Raw genomic sequence first — 23283 nt, forward strand, 5'->3', positions numbered from 1 at the left:
AGCAGGAATTCAAATTTGTCATTATTTTCCTGGACTGAAGAAGACTGGTGTACCCATCAGTTTGAAGTCTACCTGGCAGCAGTTTCTGCCCGTCCTGTGAAAGGTACTGTCATTTTACTCATCATCCATGATTGCTAGGTTTTTGTAGAATATGGTTAAAAGCTTTCCATTGCCTTAATGTTACAATTCCTGCTGGGATCATGGAATATATTTAAACTTTGGATCAGTATATCTGCTCTTTCATCTTAGGGAGGTTTGCTGCTTGTCAGCAGCAGATTATGTCACATTTCAGACATAATGGAAAGACTGCCAAAACTTGTTTGTCCCTCAGACATTTACCCGCTGTTCTTTATTGGCAGGAAAATACTACCAGGGAGACCTGGACAGTATCAAGAGTGACTACATGTCTCTGGGAGTAGTGGGCAAGGTCATGGAGCCCAGGTGGTTTTCTTAGTCCTGCCAGTGAGGGGTAGAGGGATTGACCAATTCTGCATGTCAAGCATTGCTTGTGCAGCTGGTTTCAACAACAGGGTTTTAGGTTTTATGATCATGGGAACCTCTTAGAGTTGAGGACTGGTTGGAAGAGATGGGATCCATCTGAGTGTGGCAAAAGCATCTTTGCCAACAGGCTGGCCAACCTGATTAGGAGATCTGTAAGCTAGGAATGACAGGGAGGGAGAGTATGACCAGTGATCAAGAAAGGAATTAGTTGATTGGGCTGGTAAGCAAGCAGTCTGGGGTGATTGGAATAGGAGAAATCTCATACTCAAGAAAACAGGGATGAATGATGTCCATCTCAAGCATATGCACAGAAGTAAGGAACTGTACATCATGGAATTGTGAGGAAAGCTCTCATACTGCTTCAGGGAAATCAGCATGACTGGGTGCCTTTCTGAAGTGCGTGTACACTAATGCATATGCCACAGGAACAAACAGGAGGAATTGGCGTGTAGTTGCACGGCCACAATCTCATTGGTTTGACTGAGAAGTGGTGGGATAGCTTATGTAACTCTTATATGGCAAGGGATAGGTACAGGCTGTTCAGGAAGGACATGCCAGGAGGGTGATGAGGGAGCATTGCTGTTTATGTGAGGGAGCAGCTGGAATGCATGAAACTGTGTAGGAATGGATGATGAGCCATTTGAGAACTTATGGGCCAGGATTAGTGAGCAGACTAATGTGGGCAATGTTGTGGCAAGTGTCTGCTACAGAACACCTGATCAAGAAGAAGTGATAAGGCCTTCTTCAGACAACTGGAGAAAGCCCTATGTTCACATTTCCTGGGCCTCATGGGGCCAGCCTGATATCTGCTGGAGGAACTATACAACAGGTCAGAAGCACTCCAGAAGTTTTCTGGAGTGCATTCATTACAATGTCCTGACACTGCTGATCAAGGAGCCAGCTAGGGAAAGGCACTCTGCTGGACCTTATGCTTATACACAAGGAAGAACGGGTTGTTTATATGAAGGTAAGGGGCAGCTTTGGCTGCAGTGACTATCAGGTGGTAGGGTTTGGCTCAAGATCCTGAGAGGAGGGAGCCAAGCAAAAAAAGCAAGATCACAAGCCTAGTCTTCAGGGGAGCAGACTTACACCTTTTTGGATATCTGCTTAGAAGAATCCCGTGGATACGGTCCTGAAGAGAAGAAGGGCTCAGGAATGCTGGTTGAGTCATGCTTAACCTGCCTTGTAGCCTTCTGTATGAGACTACAGGCTTGGTGGATGAGGGGAGAGTGCTGGATGTTTTTTATCTTAACTTTAATAAGGCTTTTGATACTGTCATAATGTCATCAGATAAACTGGTGACGTACGGACTAAATAAGTGGGCAGTGCGGTAGACTTAAAACTGACTGAAATGCCATGCTCAGAAGGTGGTGATCACTAGCATGAAGTCCAGCTGGAGGCCAGTCACTACTTGTGTACCCTAGGGGGTCAGTATGGCGTTGAGGACTACTTAATATCCTCATTAATGACATACATGGGACAGAGTTCATACACCCTCAGCAAGTTTACAGATGATACAAAGCTGGGAGGAATGGCTCATACACCAGACGGTTGTGCTGCTATTCAGAGGCACCTGGAGTATTGGACCGAGAGGCATCTCGTGATGTTCAGCAAGGGAAAATGTAAAGTCCAGCACCTCAGGAGGAATAACACCCCGCAGCAGTACATGCTGGGGAGCGGCTGGCTGGAAAGTAACTTTGCCTGGAAGGACCTTGGGGTCCCAGTGGACAAGGAGTTGAACGTGAGCCAAGAATGCATCCTCGCAACAAAGAAGGGCAGCGGTATCCAGGGATGCAGTAGGAAGAGCGAGGGAAGTGATCCTTCCCCTCCACTCAGCACTGGTAGAGGCCTCACCTGGAGCACTGTGTCCAGTTCTGGGCTCCCCAGTACAAGACAGACGTGGGCTTACTGGAGCAAGTCCAGAGAAGGGCTGGATGCACAAAGATGATTAAGAGACTGGAGAATCTTTTATGTGAAGACAGGCTGAGAGAGCTGGGACTGTTCAGCCTAGAGAAGAGAAGGCTCGGGGAAGTGCGGGGAGGAAATCTTATCAATGAGGAAGAGGGAGCCAGAGTCTTCTCAGCAGAGCCTGCTGACAGGACAAGAGGCAATGGGCACAAATTAAAAACCAGGAAGTTCAACCTGAATACAAGAAAACACTTTTTAGCGTGAGGGTGGTCCCTTCCAACCTAAATGGCCCTGTGGGGTTTTTTGGCTCTTTTTTTTTTTTCCTTTCTTTTTCTGAAGTTGACAGGAGTAAAGTAACAACCCCTTTTTGTTTTCTTAAACTTCACTTCTGGAGTTGATATTTCATTGCTGCCTTGTAGAACTTAAGGGCTATGTTGTGTTATGTTTGAAAACCAAGGCCATTTCTGTTAACTCCAAAGTTTTTTTTTTTTTCCCTCCATTCATTTATGAATAAATAGTTGTCCTTACTTAGGGACTGAAATGGATACTGGTCCTGTTAGAGGCCATCAAGCAATTCAGGTCAAGCAGTGGTTAGTTACTGGAGTGTTTTTAAGCAACATAACTTTGGAGTTGCTTGTCTATAGCTCTGTAGGTATCTTTGTCTAATGCACTGATACTACTAGAACATCTAGGGGCATCTGTGCTCCTCAGGGTTGTACTGAGCTCTTCATGCAAATAAAGCCAAGATCCACCTTCAGATCATTGTTAATGTATAGGACACAGCTTGGAATTGAGTCAAACTTACGTAGACATGTGAACTGTCATTTGAACATTTGAACAGTTACTAAACCTAAAGTTCTTCAGGTGGGATAGTCCATGTGCAAGTTCACTTCATACCTTCTTTTCCTTTTCTCTCAAGTCTTGTAACTCGCTCTAGAGATTGCAGGGTGAGAGGAACTGACAAGGTCTTGGACAGTGTTGGGAGCATTGTCTGGTATACCTTTTCCTAGTATTTTTAGTTTGACAAATGCCTTGAGTGTTTATGGGGAGAGGCCACTCAAATCTTGGTGTGGAATGTATATACATGTTTAGCATAAACATCTTAAAACCCCTCTTGTGAGTGAACAGCCACATTTTTGCTACTCGGTTTTGTACTAGGGAATTGATGATGGTCCATGATTATACATAAAGAATGAGTGAAATAGTTGAAAAATTTCTATCAGAATATGAAAACTTCATATGAGAAGGCTTTACTACAAATGCTGTTTCTAGTGGTAGTTGCATTTGTGCTTAAAAAAAGGAGAGGTAGTGGGACTCAACACCCACTGTACTTCCACAGGTGGATTGACCTTGGCTGGCTGCCTGACACCTATGCAGCCGCTCTCTCACTTCCCCTTCTCAACAGGACAGGGGGAGAAAATAAGGTGGAAAAGTTTATGGGTCACGATAAAGACAGGGAGGTCACTTAGTGATTGCTGTCACAGGCAAAGCAGATTCAACTTTTGGAAAAGTAATTTAATTTATTGCCAATTAAAAATGGAATAGGATGGTGGGTAACAAAGACAAAGCTAAAAACACCTTGCCCCTACCCCCCCCCCCCCCCCCCCCCCCCCCCTTTTTCCTCCTTCCTAAAGGCTCAACTTTACTCATTCATCCCAAACTCTTCTACCTCCTTGCTCCCTGGAGCAGCACAGGGTGGGTGGAAGATAATGGGGGATATGGTCAGTTCACTTCGTCTCTGCTGCTCCTTCCTCATCACACTTTTGTGCTGCTCCAGTATGGAGTCCTTCCCACAGGATACCATCCTTCACATCCTACCCCATCCAGCGTGGGTCCTCTCCATGGGCCGCAGTTCTTCAGGAATAGACTGCTCCAGCGTGGGTCCCTAGTGGGCCACAGTTTCTGCCAGAAACCTTGCTCCTACATGGGCTTCTCTCCAAGGGCCACAGCTCCTGCCAGGACCCTGTTCCAGCATGGGCTCTCCTTCAGCTTTCTTCAGAGCACCTCCCTCTGCTGCAGTGTGGGGTCCTCCATGACCTGCAGTGTGGATATCTGCTTGACCATGGTCCTCCACAGGCTGCAAGGGAATCTCTGGAGCACGTTCGTCACTGACCTTGGTGGCTGCAGAGTTGTTTCTCTCACTTCCTTCCCTCTGCCCTGCCCCCCAGCAGCTGCAGAGCATTTTTTACCCTTTCTTATTATCACAGAGGTGCCACCAGCATCACTTAATGCGCTCAGCTTTGGCCAAGTGATGGGTCTGTTGGAGCCAGGTGGAACCATCTGTGTCCAGCAAGGGGCAGCTCCCAGCCTCATCTCACAGAGCCCACCCCTGCTGCCAACACCTTGCTGTGTATACCTAATACACTTGCCTTAGTAAGTCTAATACAATACTACTTCTCAGGCAACTGCACATGGCCTGGAAATGAAGTTTGCTTTGACTCTGGTTATTTGTTTGAAGCACGAAAACCAGACATGGATGAAAATAGATTTGTGGTTTCTTTTTGTATGTTGGTAGCCAGGAGTCTCAGCTCTTAAGAAAGTTTGGCTGCATGTGTAAGAAATTTGGTTATGGTGGAGTAAGCATTCATCTTTGTATTCTCAGCCCGTGCTGGTATCTGGTGTCCATAAGAAGTTGAAGTCAGAGCTTTGGAAGCCAGAAGCTTTCAGCCTGGAATTTGGAGATCAAGATGTAGATTTGGTGAACTGCAGGAACTGTGCCATAATTTCAGACGTGAAAGTGCGTGACTTCTGGGATGGCTTTGAGATAATATCTAGTAAGTAATCTCTATGGCTGACTAGTTTAACTGAGCAGTCTGTCTTGCTACCTTCAACTCTTCTTTTTCCACCTATTTTCTCAAAAAATAAAGAAATGAAAAAATAATAAATAAAAAAATCGGAATAGCTACCAGTATCATCCAAAGAAGCCATTGCTCCTTATATGTAGTGCACTCTAGAAAATACTTCATTAGTGAAGATTAGGGCAGGGCTGCCCAAGAAAACTTCATCTGTACTATAGCATGTTCGTGTGTGTTAACTTCAATGTGTCAAAAGTTTATCCGTTTAATGGGAAACTACTTTTTTTGAACTTTCCTCAGTGAAATTAATCATCAGTTACCGTTACTAAGACAGTAAGTGATTTGACTACCCTTACTCTGCTTCCAAATTCAACATTTACTGTAAAACTAAGGGGAACCTGCAGAACTAAAACAGAGTGAGGCTTTTGATGCTAAAACTCAGACTTGGTGGAATACATCAACTAAGTAAACTTGACATTGCAAATAATTTTTATAGTAGATCATCTGCAAGTACAAATACATGTTTATATGTATTATGAATAGCAATGCTGCATGCCTACCTCATGTGGTAACACATTACTTAATGCTTGAGTTCTTTGAGAAAACCTTCTGTCAAGTATGGATGTGGAAGCTAACCAGTTAAAATTCCTGCGGATATAACTGGTCAGGTTAAAGAGCTTCTGAAAAGCAGAGTGCTCTATCTTAGATTGTATATACCTAGATCTCAGTGGTCTCACATTTACAGATGTTAGAGTCGTAACAGTTCATTGCAACGTTGCTGATTTTAGTGTTGTGTATAAAATGTTTTCTATATTTATTGCTATGTGCACATAGCCGAAATGGTGAACTGCTGGATGACTTAATGGAAAGTTTGTTCAACAGCGAAAGCAATGATAGATTTGTAGACCAAGAATATTCCCTTCCCTAGTCACTTTCGAATGACTTGGGGTTTTTTTTCAACTTTTGACTTGTTGTTATATGATTCCAAGTACAGAGTCTTGTATTTTGTACTGTTAAATTTTGTACTATTTCTGTTACTACTCAGAAATGAATGGCCTGGAAGGATATAACTGTGTGGTCTTTCTGTCTATTAATGGTAATTGGGAAACTTCACAAACTCTTAGCTTTTGTGCTAGGTTCATTCATGAAAATAGTAAATTTGTATGGGTCAAGTTATCTTTGCAAAATGTTACTTGTAATTTGTCTCTAGACAGATATGGTCCTTTCAGCAAAATGAGCAGCTGCCTTTCTTTTAGACAATGCCTTTACAACACTTCATATGAGAAATGTCAGTGAACTAGGCTGGAAAACCTGATCCCTTTTGCTAGTTTCTTTTAAATACATTTTATTTAGTGTTTTCGAGCCATGTGCAATCCCCAATTTAGAAGAGTATTATTTGCTACTAGTCCAGAGATTTCACACACTAACTCACATGAAAACTGTTTACAAATTATATGACAACTCTGACTTCTCTGCATTACATTAATTTTAGATTTCTCAAATATGTGGCTGGTTCTCCACCCCACCTGCTCTGCAGTTACTGCAGGGATGTAGAACAGTCACTGGATTTGGAGGTGATATTGAGATAATCCCTTAATTATTCTATATGATATTTTAGTTAATTTTAATGTTGTGCTGTTTACTTTTAATATCTTTGAGTTATAAGTGGACTTTTGGCAGGTCTCACTTTTTGTTTTGATCCTTCTTAGACCTGTTTTTCTTTGCTGATCAGATGCTTTCTGGGTTTTCTCCAGTTTCGTGTAATTTATCAGATCTGAATATTTTCCTCCAGGTAGCTCTTCACTCTGCCCTTTCTGATTAGCCTTCCTACAAGTTTCTTCTCCTTGTTCAGAACAAAGATCCTTTGTGAGTTCAAAATCTTGAATATGGGAAGTTCTAAAACATCTTTAAATTCAAGTCCTTGAACTTTTCAGTTCACTTGCCTCTCTAAAATCTGTAGCTCATAAAAATTTGTTTTCTTTAAATCAGTCACTTTGGTTTACATATCTGCAGTTCTTAATTCCTTTTAATTTCCATAAAATAAGTTTTCATGTTGCAAACTAAGGCTGTCTTCTGTAGCCTGTTGATACATAACGTAGATGTGATTCACAGGTCTCCGAGTCCTAGTTTCTTAGATAGGTTTTCTCTTTTGGTGCCGTCAGCAGCTCTGCTAGGCTTGGGTAAGATCAGTTGCTTTTTGTTTGGCTGACAATCCTTGGTAAGGTAGGAAGTAAAAGATGTTACTTTCTGGGGAAAAGGGGTTGCAGAGGTGTCAGACTGCAGTACATCCTGTTTTCCAACTGATGGATTCATGTAGAGTTGTGAAGAACCTGGTAGAAGAGTGAACTTTGTTTCTCTCTAAATGTTATGCGGAGTCTTCTAAGCTGCTGCACATACTACTTCCAGATATACTCTGTTAGCCATTGTAACATCTGAGGCAAAACAGCAGTTGATGTGGTCAGTGCTGTCATACTGTACATTCACTGTTGTATACATAATTTCATCTCTCTGTGCTGCCAACTTTTTCTATTACCAGTCAGGACTCACGTACTACTCTAGAATTGAAGAACACGTTTGAATTTGGCACCTTGCTAATTTGAGTGCCTCCAGCAAACAGGAATTTTAAAAATTAAAGGCTGTCTTCTTCAGCAACCACCTGCCATTTAGCTTTTTTGAGTGTGGTGTACCATGGCTTCTTGCTTTATACCAGGGTTAGGGTTGCTTTCAGAGCATGAACCAATAACTTCAATTCTATAGAAGCACCACTCCTCTTGAAATGGAAAGATAAAACTCCGTTAAACTTTGGTAAAAGTAGTAAGGCAGAATGCTTTGGAAAGGCTTGTTTTCAAAGTTGAATAAAAGCTATTCTAAAAATTAGCAACTGTGCAAGATCTGTCAAACTTCTGCTGTAGGTATGAGAGAGATCTAATTGTTAAACTATTGTTGATGATACTTGGAAGCCCAAAGAAAAAAAGGGGATCCATTTTGCTGCGCAATCTAGGAGGTCTTGGTACAAAAGACTTAGAGCTTAAACAAGGTAATGGGCTGTGGTAAAAAGATATTACATGAAGAAATCTTAATTTGTTTCTTGCAGAACGGCTCAGATCAGATGATGGTCAGCCAATGGTACTAAAGTTAAAGGATTGGCCTCCAGGGGAGGACTTTAGAGATATGATGCCTACAAGGTAAGTGAACCTGAGTATCAAAGTCTACAGGACTGCTGTAGGCACTACAGGAGGAAAACATGCCTTTGTTCTCTTTTTGCTCTCTAGGTTTGAGGACTTGATGGAAAATCTTCCTCTTCCTGAATATACCAAGAGGGATGGCAGACTGAATTTGGCTTCTAGGCTGCCAAGTTACTTTGTCCGTCCTGACTTGGGTCCCAAAATGTACAATGCCTATGGTATGTGAGAATAGTTCTGCAGGTGTTGATTTTTGTCAGTCTTTGTTATACTTTGGGCCTATGCAAGGCTGTGGCATTAATCAAAACTCAATGCTTATCCTAACTGGTCCCTTGATCTTTTCCTGTGCTAGTCCTCTCTCTGTCAGATGTGCCCTTTTTTGCCTTGTGGTTTCCAAGAGATGTACATATCTTTGTTTTGCAAACAATTATTATTTAAGAAATATAATAAGCATAATACCAATACAGGGTTCAAGGAGAAGTTAATATCTTTTTGAGACCAATTGATAAAATTGAGAGGAAAATTAAGCCAGCTTCTGGGCACTTTGATCTGTGTGTTCCTGTTTCTGACCAGTGTTGTAGTTTTCTTCATCCATGTCTAACAACACAGACCACAGACAACATGCAAGACAAAACTGTGACCATGTTCAGCTACCTAAATTGGATAGTTTTGTCCTCTTAAGACTGTAATTATATAGTAGGTAAATAGCATACAAATGGAGGAAACCTTTGAACACATACCCTGCATGGGACTGTGAAGCATTAAATTTTCAAATGATTGTCAATATAGCAGAATGTGGAGGATATGTGAACGCTTCATGCATGTCATACCAACTTGCGCATTATTTCAGTTCCTGAGTGTACTGACTTTGAGGTCATGGCCAAAAGCAGATTTTGGAGACTTTTAATTTAAAACAAATGATTTTTAAAAGTTCCAGGATACTTTTAAGTAACCAACTGATTTGGAAGTACGTGCTTTTGCAACTTTAGAGTAAGATAAAGTAATTGCTCTTTGCATGTACTGAAAAATGTGAAGTGATACTGATAAAGAAAAAGTTGCAGCCATCTTGCAAAGCAAGTATGTGGAACCAAACTTAACCTAATGTAACTTCTGTAGTTCTCTCTGAAAATTTATGAGGCAAGGGTGCAGGTTTTTTTAAGGTTTTGCATTCCAATTATTGATATACCTGCAGTAAACAGCTCACCTGAGAATATAAAAGATTTTTTCATTGTTTCATCTTTTTAAAAAAATGTTTTAGCTCAGAAACCAAATGTGCATTAGACTTAAGCTGTAAGCCACCATATTGCAGTTCTGAGAAGGTGTTTGTGGGGTTATTTTGTCATGGTTGGGGTTTTTTTTAGCACTATGACATCACAAATATGATTTAAAAAAATAGGCATTTGTGAACTTGGGCAAATTGAGCTTACTCAGTATTTAATGGTGTTCGGTGTTTTGGTTTATGCATTACTTGACATGTAAGTTGAGTGAAGAAGGCTGTACACTGAAGAGCTTACAATGTAATCAAGCACATATATATATGTAAGAGTGCAGCAAGAAGCAAGGTAATCAGTGATGGCCAACTTGTCTTTGTGTATTGCTAGTTGCTGGCAATGGAAGGAATGGATTAATTTTGTTGAATTTATCTTAAATGTCAAAGTTATCTTCTACTTTGTATCAGTTTGTGGAGGGAGTGTGTACAGTATTTTTTAGCATAAAATATAACCCTTGACTATCTGATCCTTCTTAGATGTATACGTCTTGGTCCAAAGAGAGAAAATATTACGCTTTGTTTACTTTCAAGTTAAAAAGAAAAATTAGCTAGGTCTGTCTACAAAAACAGTTTTGTATCTTTTTGCTCTTAGCTGCTTTACAGACAAATTAAAGGGTGGACCTAGATATAAAAACAGTAATTCCGTCTGGTGAATAAGAGCAACTTTTCTAGTGTATTAAGTATATTTTGGTTTTAAGTATATGGCTTTGTTTTCTGAGTACGTGGTGAAAAAAAATTCTCATTAGTGAGGTAAAGTCTTACATGTGCATAGCATTTTAAAACATTAAGATAGAAAAATTGTGACTAAATCTTGGTTCTTAAAGCAATACTCAGTTACCTAAATAAACGGACTGTTTACAGACGTTAACTGTGAAGAAATCTTATTGCATGGATTTTACAGCCAAGTATGAGAAAATAATGAGCTGCTGGACGCTTATACTTATACAGTCCAGTGACTTGCTGCACAAAGTATGATGCTAATGGCACTTACAGCAGTCGGTGTTTCTCTTGTACCTCCAAGCAAAGGAAAACAGTGCCACAGGATGCCTACTAACTTTGTATTGTGAAAGCTAAGTTCCCTACTACAGACCGTATAAATGCCCCTCAGAGAGAAAACGTTGTGAAGTACAAGTACCACACCTAACATGAAAATAACTACTTTGGCTGTCCTTTGACATTGGTTTCTGTTCTCATTGTTGTGAAAAGTTAGCATTCTAGAAAGATCTTTCATGCAGGTTATTTCTATAAAATAAAATTCTATTTAAGCTCTTATTCTACATTCTATTATAGGCTTAATTACTGCAGAAGACAGACGAGTTGGTACCACAAACCTGCACTTGGATGTATCTGATGCTGTTAATGTCATGGTGTATGTTGGGATTCCCATTGGGGAAGGGACCCATGATGATGGTAATGTTTGAGGAAAGCTGTTTTCTGTCCATTAAAAATGAATTATGTGTGTGAAAAAGAAGACTGTACCTTTTATTGTTTAAGCTTGTCATGTTTATGAGATATAACCCAAATATACAAGGCAGTTTGCTATGTCTGCAGCACATACTTAGAAGTGCAGTAATGTTTCATTGGTTTCCAACTGTGAAAGCAGCAGAGTTTTTCTAGAAACTAGTATCTCCCTGAAGAAAGCAGGAGAAAGGGTGATAAGTTACTCTTTCTTCTCCTTGTATTTAAATAATTGTGTTTAGTTCAGGTTGAATTCATGACTGAGCTTTGTGATTAGCTGTCAATTGACACATTTCCTGAATTTTGCTAAGATGAAGCTTGTTGTGCTTAGAAAGTGCACTGTATGATGCAGCAGTTGCAGTAGCAGTGGGACTGGATTTAGTGGCTCAAAATGCTCCTTCCTCTTCTGTATATAAAAGTCGGAAGCTTTGTAATCGTATCACTTTCAGAGGTTCTGAAAACAATTGATGAGGGAGATGCTGATGATGTAACAAAGCAGCGAATCCATGAAGGAAGAGAGAAACCTGGAGCATTGTGGCACATCTATGCTGCCAAGGATGCTGAAAAGATACGGGAACTTCTCCGGAAGGTATGTTGGTTACAAAGGAGGCTTGAACCTACAGGATTCCTTGTCTACCTTGCTTACAGCAGCTGAATGATACCAATTGCTATCAAATCAAGTGCATAGGTATTCTAATGCTGTCTTTGGGGACATTAATAGTTACTATGTTCCCAGGTTTTCAGCCTGGTCTAGAATTTTCATACTAATGCACGTCACTAGTTAAGACGTAAATGAGCTTAATGGAAGTAATGTCCTACCTTGAAATAGTTTGTTATGATTTTTGGTACAGAGCTTTTTGTGAGCCAGCAATATCAAGGTGCTGTGTCATGGTTTCCCCTCCACCCCATATCTTCACCCTAGGTTGGAGAAGAACAAGGCCAAGAAAATCCCCCAGATCATGACCCCATTCATGACCAAAGTTGGTACTTGGACCAGACTTTACGTAAGCGACTCTATGATGAGTATGGTGTACAAGGCTGGGCAATAGTGCAGTTCCTTGGAGATGCTGTGTTCATTCCCGCAGGTGCTCCCCATCAGGTAAGTATGCCAACTCTAGGCCTTATAGACAAATAGAATTGAATTTGAGACACAACAGAACTATGACTTCAAAATAACTGTTAGTTAATATTTCCGACTTAGGTTCCTTTTTAAACATACGCAGTTCTTAGAGGAGCTATTTGAATTGCATCTTAGTCATTATATTAGTAAAAATTATATAAATACCTGAATGATGTGTACAGTACTGTGATGGAATTAAGAAAAAAAAATTTGGGGTGGCTGGTGCGAAAACATTTCTGTGTAGTGAAACTTCAGCCAAGGGAACAGAATTCCAAAATAGTGTGGAGAACAGTAGAGAACTTGCTTTAGAGAACACTAGTGTATGTGGGAGAATAGGGAACAAGTGAGATGTCACGTATTTTGTTCCGGTTTTACCATCAGACACAATTCTGTGTGAGATCAAATAGGCTTCAGTTCCTGTTTCTGATTAAGTAAATGTGGAAGAACCTAACATACATGATGGTGGTGTTTTTGGGGGTTTTGTATGGGTCACTTAATCTTGCTGTATCTATCACTTGATATGGGGTTTTTTTTAGGTCCATAATTTGTACAGCTGCATTAAAGTGGCAGAAGATTTTGTATCTCCAGAACATGTGAAGCACTGCTTCCGTCTGACCCAGGAGTTCAGGCACCTGTCTAATACTCACACAAACCATGAGGATAAACTGCAGGTAACCATTTTATGACAGCAGTCACTAAATATATCCTGTGTTTTGCCAGCTTTGTTCAGTACTAGAAACATACGGCTAATGAAACAACCTTCCACAGCTTTGGAGGCTCTCATTCGATAAGTATTAAAAAAATAATTAATGCACCTATGTCTACAGTATTAGGTAAACAAAAATTAGTAGTAAACTTTTGGATTTCCAGAGAACTTTCACACTCTTGGACTAAGGCATGTGTCGGTATTAGTAAGTTTTTAAATGGCTGAATCCTGAATGACAGTGAAGTGTAGCAGAAAAAAAACCTACTAAAATGGAAAAAGCAGTGCTGTGTTTTGAAGAGAGATGTTTATTTGACCAAGAACACTTGTATTTATTTCTTTATTGCCTAAAGGAAAATTGCTCTGAAACTGAAGGCTTTGCTTATTTAAGTCAGGGATATAGTTTAGTGGTGAACTTGGCAGTGATAGGTTTACAGTTGGACTCAATGGTCTTAAAAGTCTTTAGCAACCTCAGTGATTCTATGATTCTAAATTAGTCCCAAACAGGAAAATTAAATGTGTTTTGCTTTGAAGAAATGTGACTGCTTAAACTAGTAATTGTGCACAGAACGTATTATGCACTGAAGTAGTACATTGTGTATGAGACAGTAAGCTCTACAGAGAGAAGGCTGCTCCTAGAAAACTGTGCTAAGTTTTGAGCCCCTCACTACAAGAAGGATATTGAGTTGCTGCAGCGTGCCCAGACAAGGGCAATGAAGCTGGTGAGGGGTCTGGAAAACAAGTCTTATGAGGAGCGGCTGAGGGAACTGGGGTTGTTTAGCCTGGAGAAGAGGAGGCTGAGGGGAGACCTTCTTGCTCTCTACAATTAGCTGAAAGGAGGTTGTAGTGAGGAGGGTGTTGGTCTCTTTTCCCAAGTAACTAGCGACAGAAGGAGATGAAATGGCCTCAAGTTGTGCCAGGGGAGGTTTAGACTAGATATTAGGAAAAATTTCTTTACTGAGAGAGCGGTCAAGCATTGGCACAGGCTGCCCAGGGAGGTGGTGGAGTCACCATCACTGGAAGTGTTCAAAAATAGTGTAGACGTGGCACTTCAGGACATGGTTTAGTGGGCATGATGGTGTTGGGTTGATAGTTGGACTTGATGATCTTAAAGGTCTTTTCCAACCTTAATGATTCTATGATTCTAAGACTGTAGGTGACCTTTTTTGATTTCACTTATGTGCGCTTCTGAAGAGTTAGTATCTGTTTAGTTTGCAAATGTTGTTGTCAGCATTTTTTGTGTATTAGTAATCTCATGCATGTAAAATGAAGGAGGGTAGAGATCTGAAGAATGGCTGTTCTTGCAAAAGTGAGTACTCAATATATAGCTTTTCTCCAGTATGTCACCCAAGAATGTCAGAATTTACCAAGTTAAGTCTCCAAACAATTCAGTGAAAAATGGCTATAAATTTCTATATGGATTTGCACAGGATTTTAAAGGAAAGCAGAAGTAGGATCAACTCTCATTGTGGAGATCCAGGTTCAAACACTGTACCTCCTCAGATGCAGTGATGCAGATGTGAAAGTGTTTCTGTAAATAAATAGATTGCAAATGAATAATGCTTATTATTTTAAAAAAAAGGTAACTGCTGGCAAAGTGGAACTCAGTACTCTTGTGGAAAGTAATACTGGTTGTATTGGTGCCTCACAGCCAAACTTTACTTTTTCTCTTTGTAATTTTTCATGCATATTTTTATATAAACATCTGTTCCTGTTTTTTATATATATTTAAAAAATACACAGAGACAAGAGCTGTCACATAAATGATACAAAACACTGAGATCATATGGACATATGATGCATAAGTTGCGCCAGGGGAGGTTTAGACTGGATATTCGGAAAAATTTCTTTACTGAGAGAGTGGTCAAGCATTGGAACAGGCTGCCCAGAGAGGTGGTGGGGTCACCATCACTGGAAGTGTTCAAAAATCGTGTAGACATGGCACTTCAGGTTATGGTTTAGTGGGCATGGTGGTGTTGGGTTGATGGTTGGACTTCATGATCTTAAAGGTCTTTTCTGACCTTAATGATTCTGTGATTCTATGACATCAGGAAGAGATTATGGTGCCTGGCAGTTAGTAGTTTAATTACACTTGCTCAACTTAGAGGTGAAATTGTTCCATTCAGTACCTAGAAACTGAATTCAAATAAAGTTCGATCAGAAAAATCAGAAACAAGATGGAGTTTTGATTATTAAATAGCCAAGCATGGAACAGATTGCTGTGAGTACGAGTGGATTTTTCACCTCTGATCTTGCTTGCCTTTCTGGAAGATGCACAAATTAGAATTTCTAGCCTCCATACAAAGACAACAGGATGATTTGTTGCATTGTCTTAATTTGCATAGGGTTAAACCATATGATTTTCTTGCTCCTTTTGGGTTTGACTCATGTGAATCTCTAAGTGACTCTGAGGACAAGGACTTTTTCCAAATCAACTCATATCTGTGACTTCATAGTGTACTTCCTCCTAGCTCTCATGAGAGAGATACTTACCTTAAAATAACATAAGTAAATATATGTTGCTTGGTGACCAGAAAATGAGTGAATAATTCAGTGCGGGTGTCTAAAATATTTGTTGTCTAACCATGACAGTTTAAAGCTGGTGCTGTTGATATTCTGAAGCAGTGACAGTATATACTTCGTGTATACATGCCAACTACTGTGAATTCAGAGGTCAAAGTTGATTGCATAGGTATGTAAGACTCCTTGTTAGTCTGTGGAAGTTAATTTTTTTTTTTCTTTTACAGGTGAAGAACATTATCTACCATGCAGTGAAAGATGCTGTTGGCACACTGAAAGCTCATGAATCCAAACTAGCTAGATCGTAGGAATTGCTAATTCCAAATGCCCTGTGAAGTAAGACTTTTGCTCACAGTATATACAGGGACTGCACATGACTGCCTCTGCAGGAGCAGAGGCTTCTCACTAAGAGCTGGTGTGGTCAGTATTACACACACTCTTCAGCCACTGTTTTCTGCTCTGCCTCAACACTGAAGGTCTAATGGAAGGTCGCACTGTTACATGCAGAATTCCAGATTCTAACAAGAGGTGCCATGTCCCTTTCCTGTGGCCTTTTGCAATTGGAAGAACATGGAAACCACTTGGTGTTCCTGCATATTATGATTAGAAATGGTATAAAGAGTGTGGATGGTTTTTTTTTTTTCCTCATGCCTAGTTAGTCTCCACAAAGTTAGAAGGAATGTGCTGGAGGTGGGTTGTCCTACTGCAGACTTAGTTGATAGCTGCTGAAGGAGTGTGACCAACGGTAGCCCAACTGCAGAAATTTAAGCAAACTTCCCATGTGAGATACAGGCCAAGGAAAAGAATAAAGCTATTCTCTGCACTCCCCTTCTTGTAGCCGTTTCTCTATACACTGTAGAGTTGCAGAAATAAAGGGAGAACCCACTTTTTTTTCCCCAGGAGACTCCAGAAATAGGAGAATTGTGTATTTAGTGAAAAACTAGGTTTGTAGTGAAACAGTTAATATTTCATGAAAGTAGATATTTTTAGTATTTTTGAAGTACCACAACTGTTCCTGGATTTTCAAGGAAAGGCGCATTACATTTAGTCTTCCTTTCAATAAAATCAAGAAGTGATTTTTAGAAAGCAGTCCAAAATAGCACAAAAACAGCCAAAGGAGAGTGAATAGAAATTGACACCCCACTTCCCTTCCCCATTTTCCTCACCCATCTTCCCCCCCTCTCCCTACACCACCCTGCTTCCTCAGAATGAAAAGTAAAAAGGAGTATAAACTCTGTTCTCATGTGGAGATGTTGTACATCTCTCCCTGCACTGGTGACTGCAGGCAATAGTTCACCCGATACCAGTGCTAGCTGAAAACATCTGTCCTTTCCAAAGTGAAGGAAAAGTTAACTTTCAGTGTCAACTTTGTCCAGAACTATTTTCAGTAAAATGTTCCTGCTTGATAGAACTGTATTCAGAATTTACTAATGTCAGCATTGATGCAATGGATTTCATTGTCCGGGTACATGGGGAAATGTATCTACCTTATATCCAGCTGTACTGTAGTGCCACCTGCAGGCCTGTTAATATGTTCACGGTTATTTCATTTTTTAAAAAATAAAAGTCATTTACTGTAACTGCCTGGGCAGTTTTGTCAGACTTATACACCGATCTTCCTGCTTTGATTTTGTCTCAGCTTTTGCCTCTGGTACTGTAGGGTACCTGTTAAATTCTTGCTCTGTGTCTGACTAGAAGGCTTGGGTGTTTTACGCCTGGCATCCCAAGTACATGCTGGGAACATGCCAAGCTACCTGCAGGTTATTGATTCTCAGAGTTTGGGTAGAGGATCTATCTTGGCATAAACAGCATCTCTTGTGCTGTGCTTCCCACCTCTCACTATCTTCCTAACAGGTTGGGGTTCAGAGCTGTCCTCTCTACTGAAGATATGGATGGGGTGGTAAAGGTTCCCTGGTTTCTGACCTTGAAAGTTGTGATGACAGCAGCAGTTCAGTTCACTGGCATGTGGCATGCTGGCAGCTTCTTATGGTGGTTACAGGGTACAAGTAGTTCACTCCTGGGCGTTCGCTGCCTTCATATCCTTGCAGCTATCCTGTGAATATGGGCTAATTTAGTCCACTACAGATGAAAAGGATTATCCCAGACCCATGAACCATTCAACTTCACCATATTCCTATTGTGCAGAATTTTGTGTGCGCTTCTGTTGTACTCTGTGCATACAACCAATTCTGAATGATTAATTATAGCTGAGATGTTTCCCTCGTGTGTGTGCGTGTGTGTGTGTGTACTAGAATTAGAAAAAGAATAAAAAGACAAAAAGCTTGGCTATGTGTAATGCGATGGCTTCGGTCATTGTCAATGCAGTGATCTACACTAAAAGTTCTTCTCGTGCTGAACCTTTATTTGGTTTGAGTCTATCAAACATTGTTTCTGTCTCTTGAATTTCCTCTTTTATTAATCACAGACTACAGTCAACCTAAAGCAATATTTAGCCACAATCAGAGGAATGATTTGCACAAAAATTACAGATTAAAATTAAGAAATACGTAGCAATCCAGATTTTAGCCCAGATGAGGATGGGAAGAATTTGTAAACTGATCTGGCAAATCAGTTCCAGTAACTTCATTTGGAAATGTTTATCCTTTATCTGGATTGTATGTATCAGGAGATGGAGACTATCGCGTCTTTTGGCAAATTTTTCCAGGTAGGTAATTTTTTTATATGGGGCACAAATTTGCATTTACATAGATTCAGAAATCACTTATCAATTCTTGCTTGTTTTCCATCAACAGAAGGTCTTCAGTTGATTAAAAGCCATAATTGTCAGCTCTTAGAATTCTGTTCAACTAATTAAATTTAGCTGTTACTGTATAGCAATTTCAGAATTTCTAAAATAGAATATTCATGTATTGTCTATCTGCAAACATGTAGGTTTTTATTAATACAAATATTAGTTTTAGTCTATATTAATCAGATATATAATGTGCATAGATAATATGACATACATATATTTATGGATGTATCTATTATCCATTACATATATTACATTTTAGATATGTGTATATATAAAACTCAGGCAACTGCAGGTGTTTGCTTTGGGGTTTTTTTTCTTTCAAACATGCTTAGCTGCTTCTCTTTGCTGTAGCCTTACATGGTGAGGGATATATTATGGTACTTGTAATTAGACTGTGAAGCTCACTGCTATCATGTTGATGATGGAAGTAATTGTGTTTAGAGCTTCTACTACATCCTTTGACAGAGTTGCAAGATTTAATTATGCTTTGTTTGAAAGTATCTACTTTTGTTAGCTTAGTAATTTAACTGGGCTCCAGAGCCTTTTTTCCCCAAGTTTGTCCTCTGTTTACCCTTTTTTCATAGCTTCATAGTCCTTTTATGTGCCATTTCACTCACCCGATGCATCTGTCTTCCAAGGTGAACAGTTTTGGAATGTAGAAGCTTTGCATAGAACCAGCTCTGTGACTCTGACTGTTCTTGTTGACTGGTGCCTCCTCTTTGTTCAGCTATCCCACTTTTGAGGGAAGATGATTCAAGCTGCCTGCACAGTTTTAAAGTTTATTCACCATGCATTTCTGTGGTGAGATAATGGTGTTCATTACTCCTTTCTAAAACATTCCTGTTGCTGCATTTCTTACTAAAACTAAGAACTGAGATTTCCAGTAGTGATGACTGTACTATCTTTCCTGAGTAGCGACAGCTGGGGCCTGTCACATAAGCATTTATACTTGTATGGTTAGGGTGCTTTCAAGGGCAATGTGTTGGCATTCTCTCTTAACAGGGTTTGTCTGAAGGGTCAATATAAGCACTCACCCTCCAGTACCCACCACTAGTTCTGTCATACTTCATATAGAGCTTATAGCAAAAGTAGCCAGCTGAAGTGATTTAAAATTGTTTAGGATGTACAATCAGTTTTTATCACCGTATTTTCTGGTTACGAATTTTAATGGGCAGCTGATATGTTACCTGCAATGTAAGCAGATTAAAGGAGACATTATAAATCAGAAATTTTTGAGCAGAGGGGAAATTAAAATTTCAGTTGCATGTCTTAAAATTCAGTTCACTGCAGTCATGACATTTGTTCTACTGTCTTGGCATTCCTAAATGGAGCTGCACAAGATCGTGGGCAGGCACCATTTTTGAATATTGGCTTTAAGCTCTGGCTGTCTTTTAGCCAGTGTCCTGTGGAACGATGGACAAGTGGAAGCAGGAATTCAGGATTATATGGCTGTTGGCCTGCCCAAGTGAATTTGGATTGCATTCACAATACTGAAGATTGGTGTGTGCTTAACCACGCAAGGGCGTACTTGGCACTGTCATTCAGCAGTTTCACAGAGCCTTCAAAATGTTATGCAGGACACATTCATCTTTTTCTCTCAGGTGAAGAGGAATAAATAATGTCCCTGGTCTGAAGATTTCACTTCTTTTCAACCCAAGAACTCCTTCCTTTTCTTGATATTGCTTAAAAATGTAGCAGTCTCCAAGGGTTAATTTTACAACACTTAATCTTTTTTCTCTGTTTATATGCACACTGAGGCGACTGAACCAAGCAACATAAATATGGGAAAAATTAAGTACTTAATACATCAAAGGTTGTGATCCATTCATTGTTCCTCTGAAAGATTCTGAGACTGCTTCTTGTAGAACCTGAGGATGTGGAATGAGAATTGGAGCAGAGGCGTTAGATGTCAAGCAGTAACTTGAATTTAGGTGCAATACAAATAAAATGAAAGAAATTACAGGCACAGGTATTCTTTTAAATTATTGCTTCTGTGTACATGTGACTTCCCTCCCCTTCCTCACTTCTGATGGCCCTTTGATAGCTCTCTGAGCTTCTACAGTTAAGAGGTATTAGTTGCAGTGTGTGACATGTACGTGCTAGTGACTTATGCATGAAGCTACTGCTTTGGTGTGTGAAAGGAGTGTGAAACTACACAGCATGTGAGTGAAGCATAGCATGGAAGCACTTGTGGACAATGCATCGTACAGGGTCTGGTCACTGATCTTATCCTCCGATTGTCAACTTCAGTGTTTTCACAAACCTATCCCCTGTCTATCCAGGATGCATAATGACCATCCAGTGACCTGCTTGTGGTCACTCTCTCCCAATGCATCTCAGAATCTGAAATCACAGCCTCCTTCTTAACTGACAGTGTTTTTAAGATCCCTATTCTCAACCTTTGAAAAAGAGCTGCACACTCCCACCAGACATTTGAAAAATAACTAGGCAGAACTCATCTTTCTTTTCTCTCATCTCCTTCATCCCCCTGCCTTACAACAGCTTTTTTTTTCTCTGTCTGCCTTTATATAAGCTAATATGAAAATGGTAAAGTGAGTTTCAAGAGCTAGATATAAAAAAATACATCTGCTTCCCCTAGGAAAGTCTCTTAAAACTAAACAGATTTCAATCACAGAGCAAAACAGGTAAAGAAGGGAAATGTTCTCAGAATAATTTCCCAATTCTAGGGCCTTACCTTCCACAACGTCAGTTTATACTGTTGGCTCACAGTTTTTCTGTTTTCCTTATCCTTTTCAGTGTTTGATGCTCTTCCATTACAATGTGCACCTTTAAGCTTTAGAAAGTGGGTTCCCATTGTGTTCTTCCACTTCACCTTTCTTCCTAAGACCCTTATTTATTCTGCTAAACTGTTTCCAGAGGCACTCTTGTGTTCCTGAGCTCCGGCTAATTGCAGTTCCTCTTCATTACAGCAGCTTCTGCCTGAACCTCAGCTTCAGCAAGATCTCTGGATCTGACCTGGCATTGTTCTAAATGTATCTTTGCTTAAGCTGGTGTACTCAGGGTGCAGTTAGTTTGATTCCCATGCCTTATTATTTAGACCCTAATAGATTGATAGGTATTTGGTCACCTATTTTAACCATTTGTAGGACACAAATTTGTCATGAGTTACTTCGGCAGTAGCATATCTACTAGAAAATATAAAGCCTTAATTTGAAAACAATCAACAAATTGCTTTCCTGGGTAGGTCTTAAGATCTTAATTATACAGCACTATACAGTATTACTAATAACTTAATAAAAATACTACTAATAAATCATTCTATTTTAATTTGACCTGCAGATGGCTTTTGTTCCAAAAATAGCCCTTCAGTACCAGTAGTTTCTCCTAGTGGGAAGGTACGTTAATGAATTAATTTCTCATTCTTCTTTATGATAGGGAAAGCAATTTGAGCTACTTATTGCTAACTGTAAATTCCTAGCTTAAAGTACCTTTCCTGAAGTTGCTTTAAAGCTCAATGTGCTGTTTAACGATGAGCTGCCCCTTAAGACATTCACAAGGCTGCCTGCTCTACTAATGTTGATGTTCATATTCTGTTGTTCTTATCACCATTTATTTCTAACACACTGTAAATCTTCATACTGCTCCTTGGCACATTAAACAGTTTAAAACACTAAGGCACATCTTATGTAGATGCCACTTACCCATCCTGCAGTTATTTAGCACTCCCATGTTCTTCATACGATGTACTTGCCAGGTCTCTGAATTTTCTGTCTTCTATTTGCATTTTCCACTCATCTGGGTACGAACACGTTATTCAAGTACCAGAGCTGTTGCCATGCTGGTCCCCGATACGAAACTGTGATTAGAATTACTTTGGTGAAGCTTGTGCATGTTTGAGAGCAGATTCCTTTTATCCTATTTGTAGGTCAGTTATGCCATCAGTGGTGTAAATTGTGCAGTCCCTTATGCAGTCATTCTGTGGCCATTCATATCCAAAAGCAGACTATGACAAAATGTTCTGTCACTGTCTGTAGCGACATTTGTGTTTTCAACTCTTACATGCAACGGAAAGTTGCTAGTATTTTGTATTTTTCATCATTGCTCATTATACTAAGATTCATGCATTAATGAGAAAATTCTTCCCTAGCAGCTCTTTGTTTTTGCTCTGCTCTTTCTTTGGTCTCTTTCCTTTTCATAAAGACTATTTGGCAAGTAATGAGACTTTGCCATAGTGCCTTCCTTCAGGGCTTTTTTTGGTTAGCTGAAGAACCACAATAGGTTTCTAGCAAATCGGTTGGCGTTTTTTTGGTTTTTGGTTTTTTTTGTTTTTTTTTTTTTTAATTAAAGAACAGCTTATGTAATGGTTATCTTAGAATGATTCAAAGATTTGTGTACTGGGCTTGATCAGTCCTTGACTGTGATATGTACATATACAGGCTGCTGGGGGGAGGGGGGGGTGTCAAAATAGGCCCACTAATTAACTCTGGCATTGTCTGAGGAAGAGGATTATTCTTAACAATACTCCTTGCTGAGTTGTTAAAAGTATTTTAACAATTTCTGCTACTCTGGTATGCTTAAGCGTACACATTCCCACCCTACAACAAGCATATTCCCCCCACCCTGGCCCGTTCAGCCTTGTCTGTGTAGTTCAGCAATCCTTGGCCTCAGCTTAAGTTTCTAAGAATAAGACGACGAGGCAACACTGAATTATCCTGGAAACTACAACTAACACCCTTCATCCCTTTGGTTTGATAACCCCGACTTCTGTATTGGCGAGTTAGTTTTGGTTTACATCCAGTTGTGGGTGAAACTGGGAGCTTGTAGGACTTTGAAACGCTTTTAAACTTAACCTGTTTGTTTGCAGCACTTTATCGCTGTTGTCTTGAGCTCCTCAGAGGCGGCAACTTTACAGAAGATGGCTTCTTCTCTGGTCTCTATTACTCTGTCTCCCGAAGTATCCGTGATCGTCATTCAGCACTTTCTCTTCTGTAGTTTTCTTACATGGCGCATATTACTCTCCTGCCATCTTACCATAGGGCCTCTTTCCTCCTGCACTGCTCTCCACCTCCTCTCCCCGGGGGGCGGCGGCGGTGGGACGTACCGCCGGCCC

The 23283-nt window shown here is 40.1% G+C and overlaps 1 protein-coding gene across 1 annotated transcript in view; it reads left to right on the forward strand.

Annotated features, from left to right (window-relative positions):
• Window positions 1–17037, forward strand: part of LOC104627506 (lysine-specific demethylase 3B-like) — a gene marked incomplete at its 5' end in the record, with an annotated part of 26776 nt that extends 9739 nt beyond the window's left edge. The window contains 8 exons of the mRNA XM_010295796.1: window positions 5012–5183; window positions 8299–8389; window positions 8477–8607; window positions 10947–11066; window positions 11564–11703; window positions 12037–12213; window positions 12771–12905; window positions 15685–17037. Of these exons, the coding sequence (XP_010294098.1) occupies window positions 5012–5183; window positions 8299–8389; window positions 8477–8607; window positions 10947–11066; window positions 11564–11703; window positions 12037–12213; window positions 12771–12905; window positions 15685–15765 (1047 nt within the window). The remainder of the gene's footprint in view (window positions 1–5011; window positions 5184–8298; window positions 8390–8476; window positions 8608–10946; window positions 11067–11563; window positions 11704–12036; window positions 12214–12770; window positions 12906–15684) is intronic.
• Between the last annotated feature and the right edge of the window lie 6246 nt (window positions 17038–23283).

This window comes from Phaethon lepturus, unplaced genomic scaffold (assembly GCF_000687285.1).
Source record: "Phaethon lepturus isolate BGI_N335 unplaced genomic scaffold, ASM68728v1 scaffold10281, whole genome shotgun sequence".
Classification (NCBI taxonomy): domain Eukaryota; kingdom Metazoa; phylum Chordata; class Aves; order Phaethontiformes; family Phaethontidae; genus Phaethon; species Phaethon lepturus.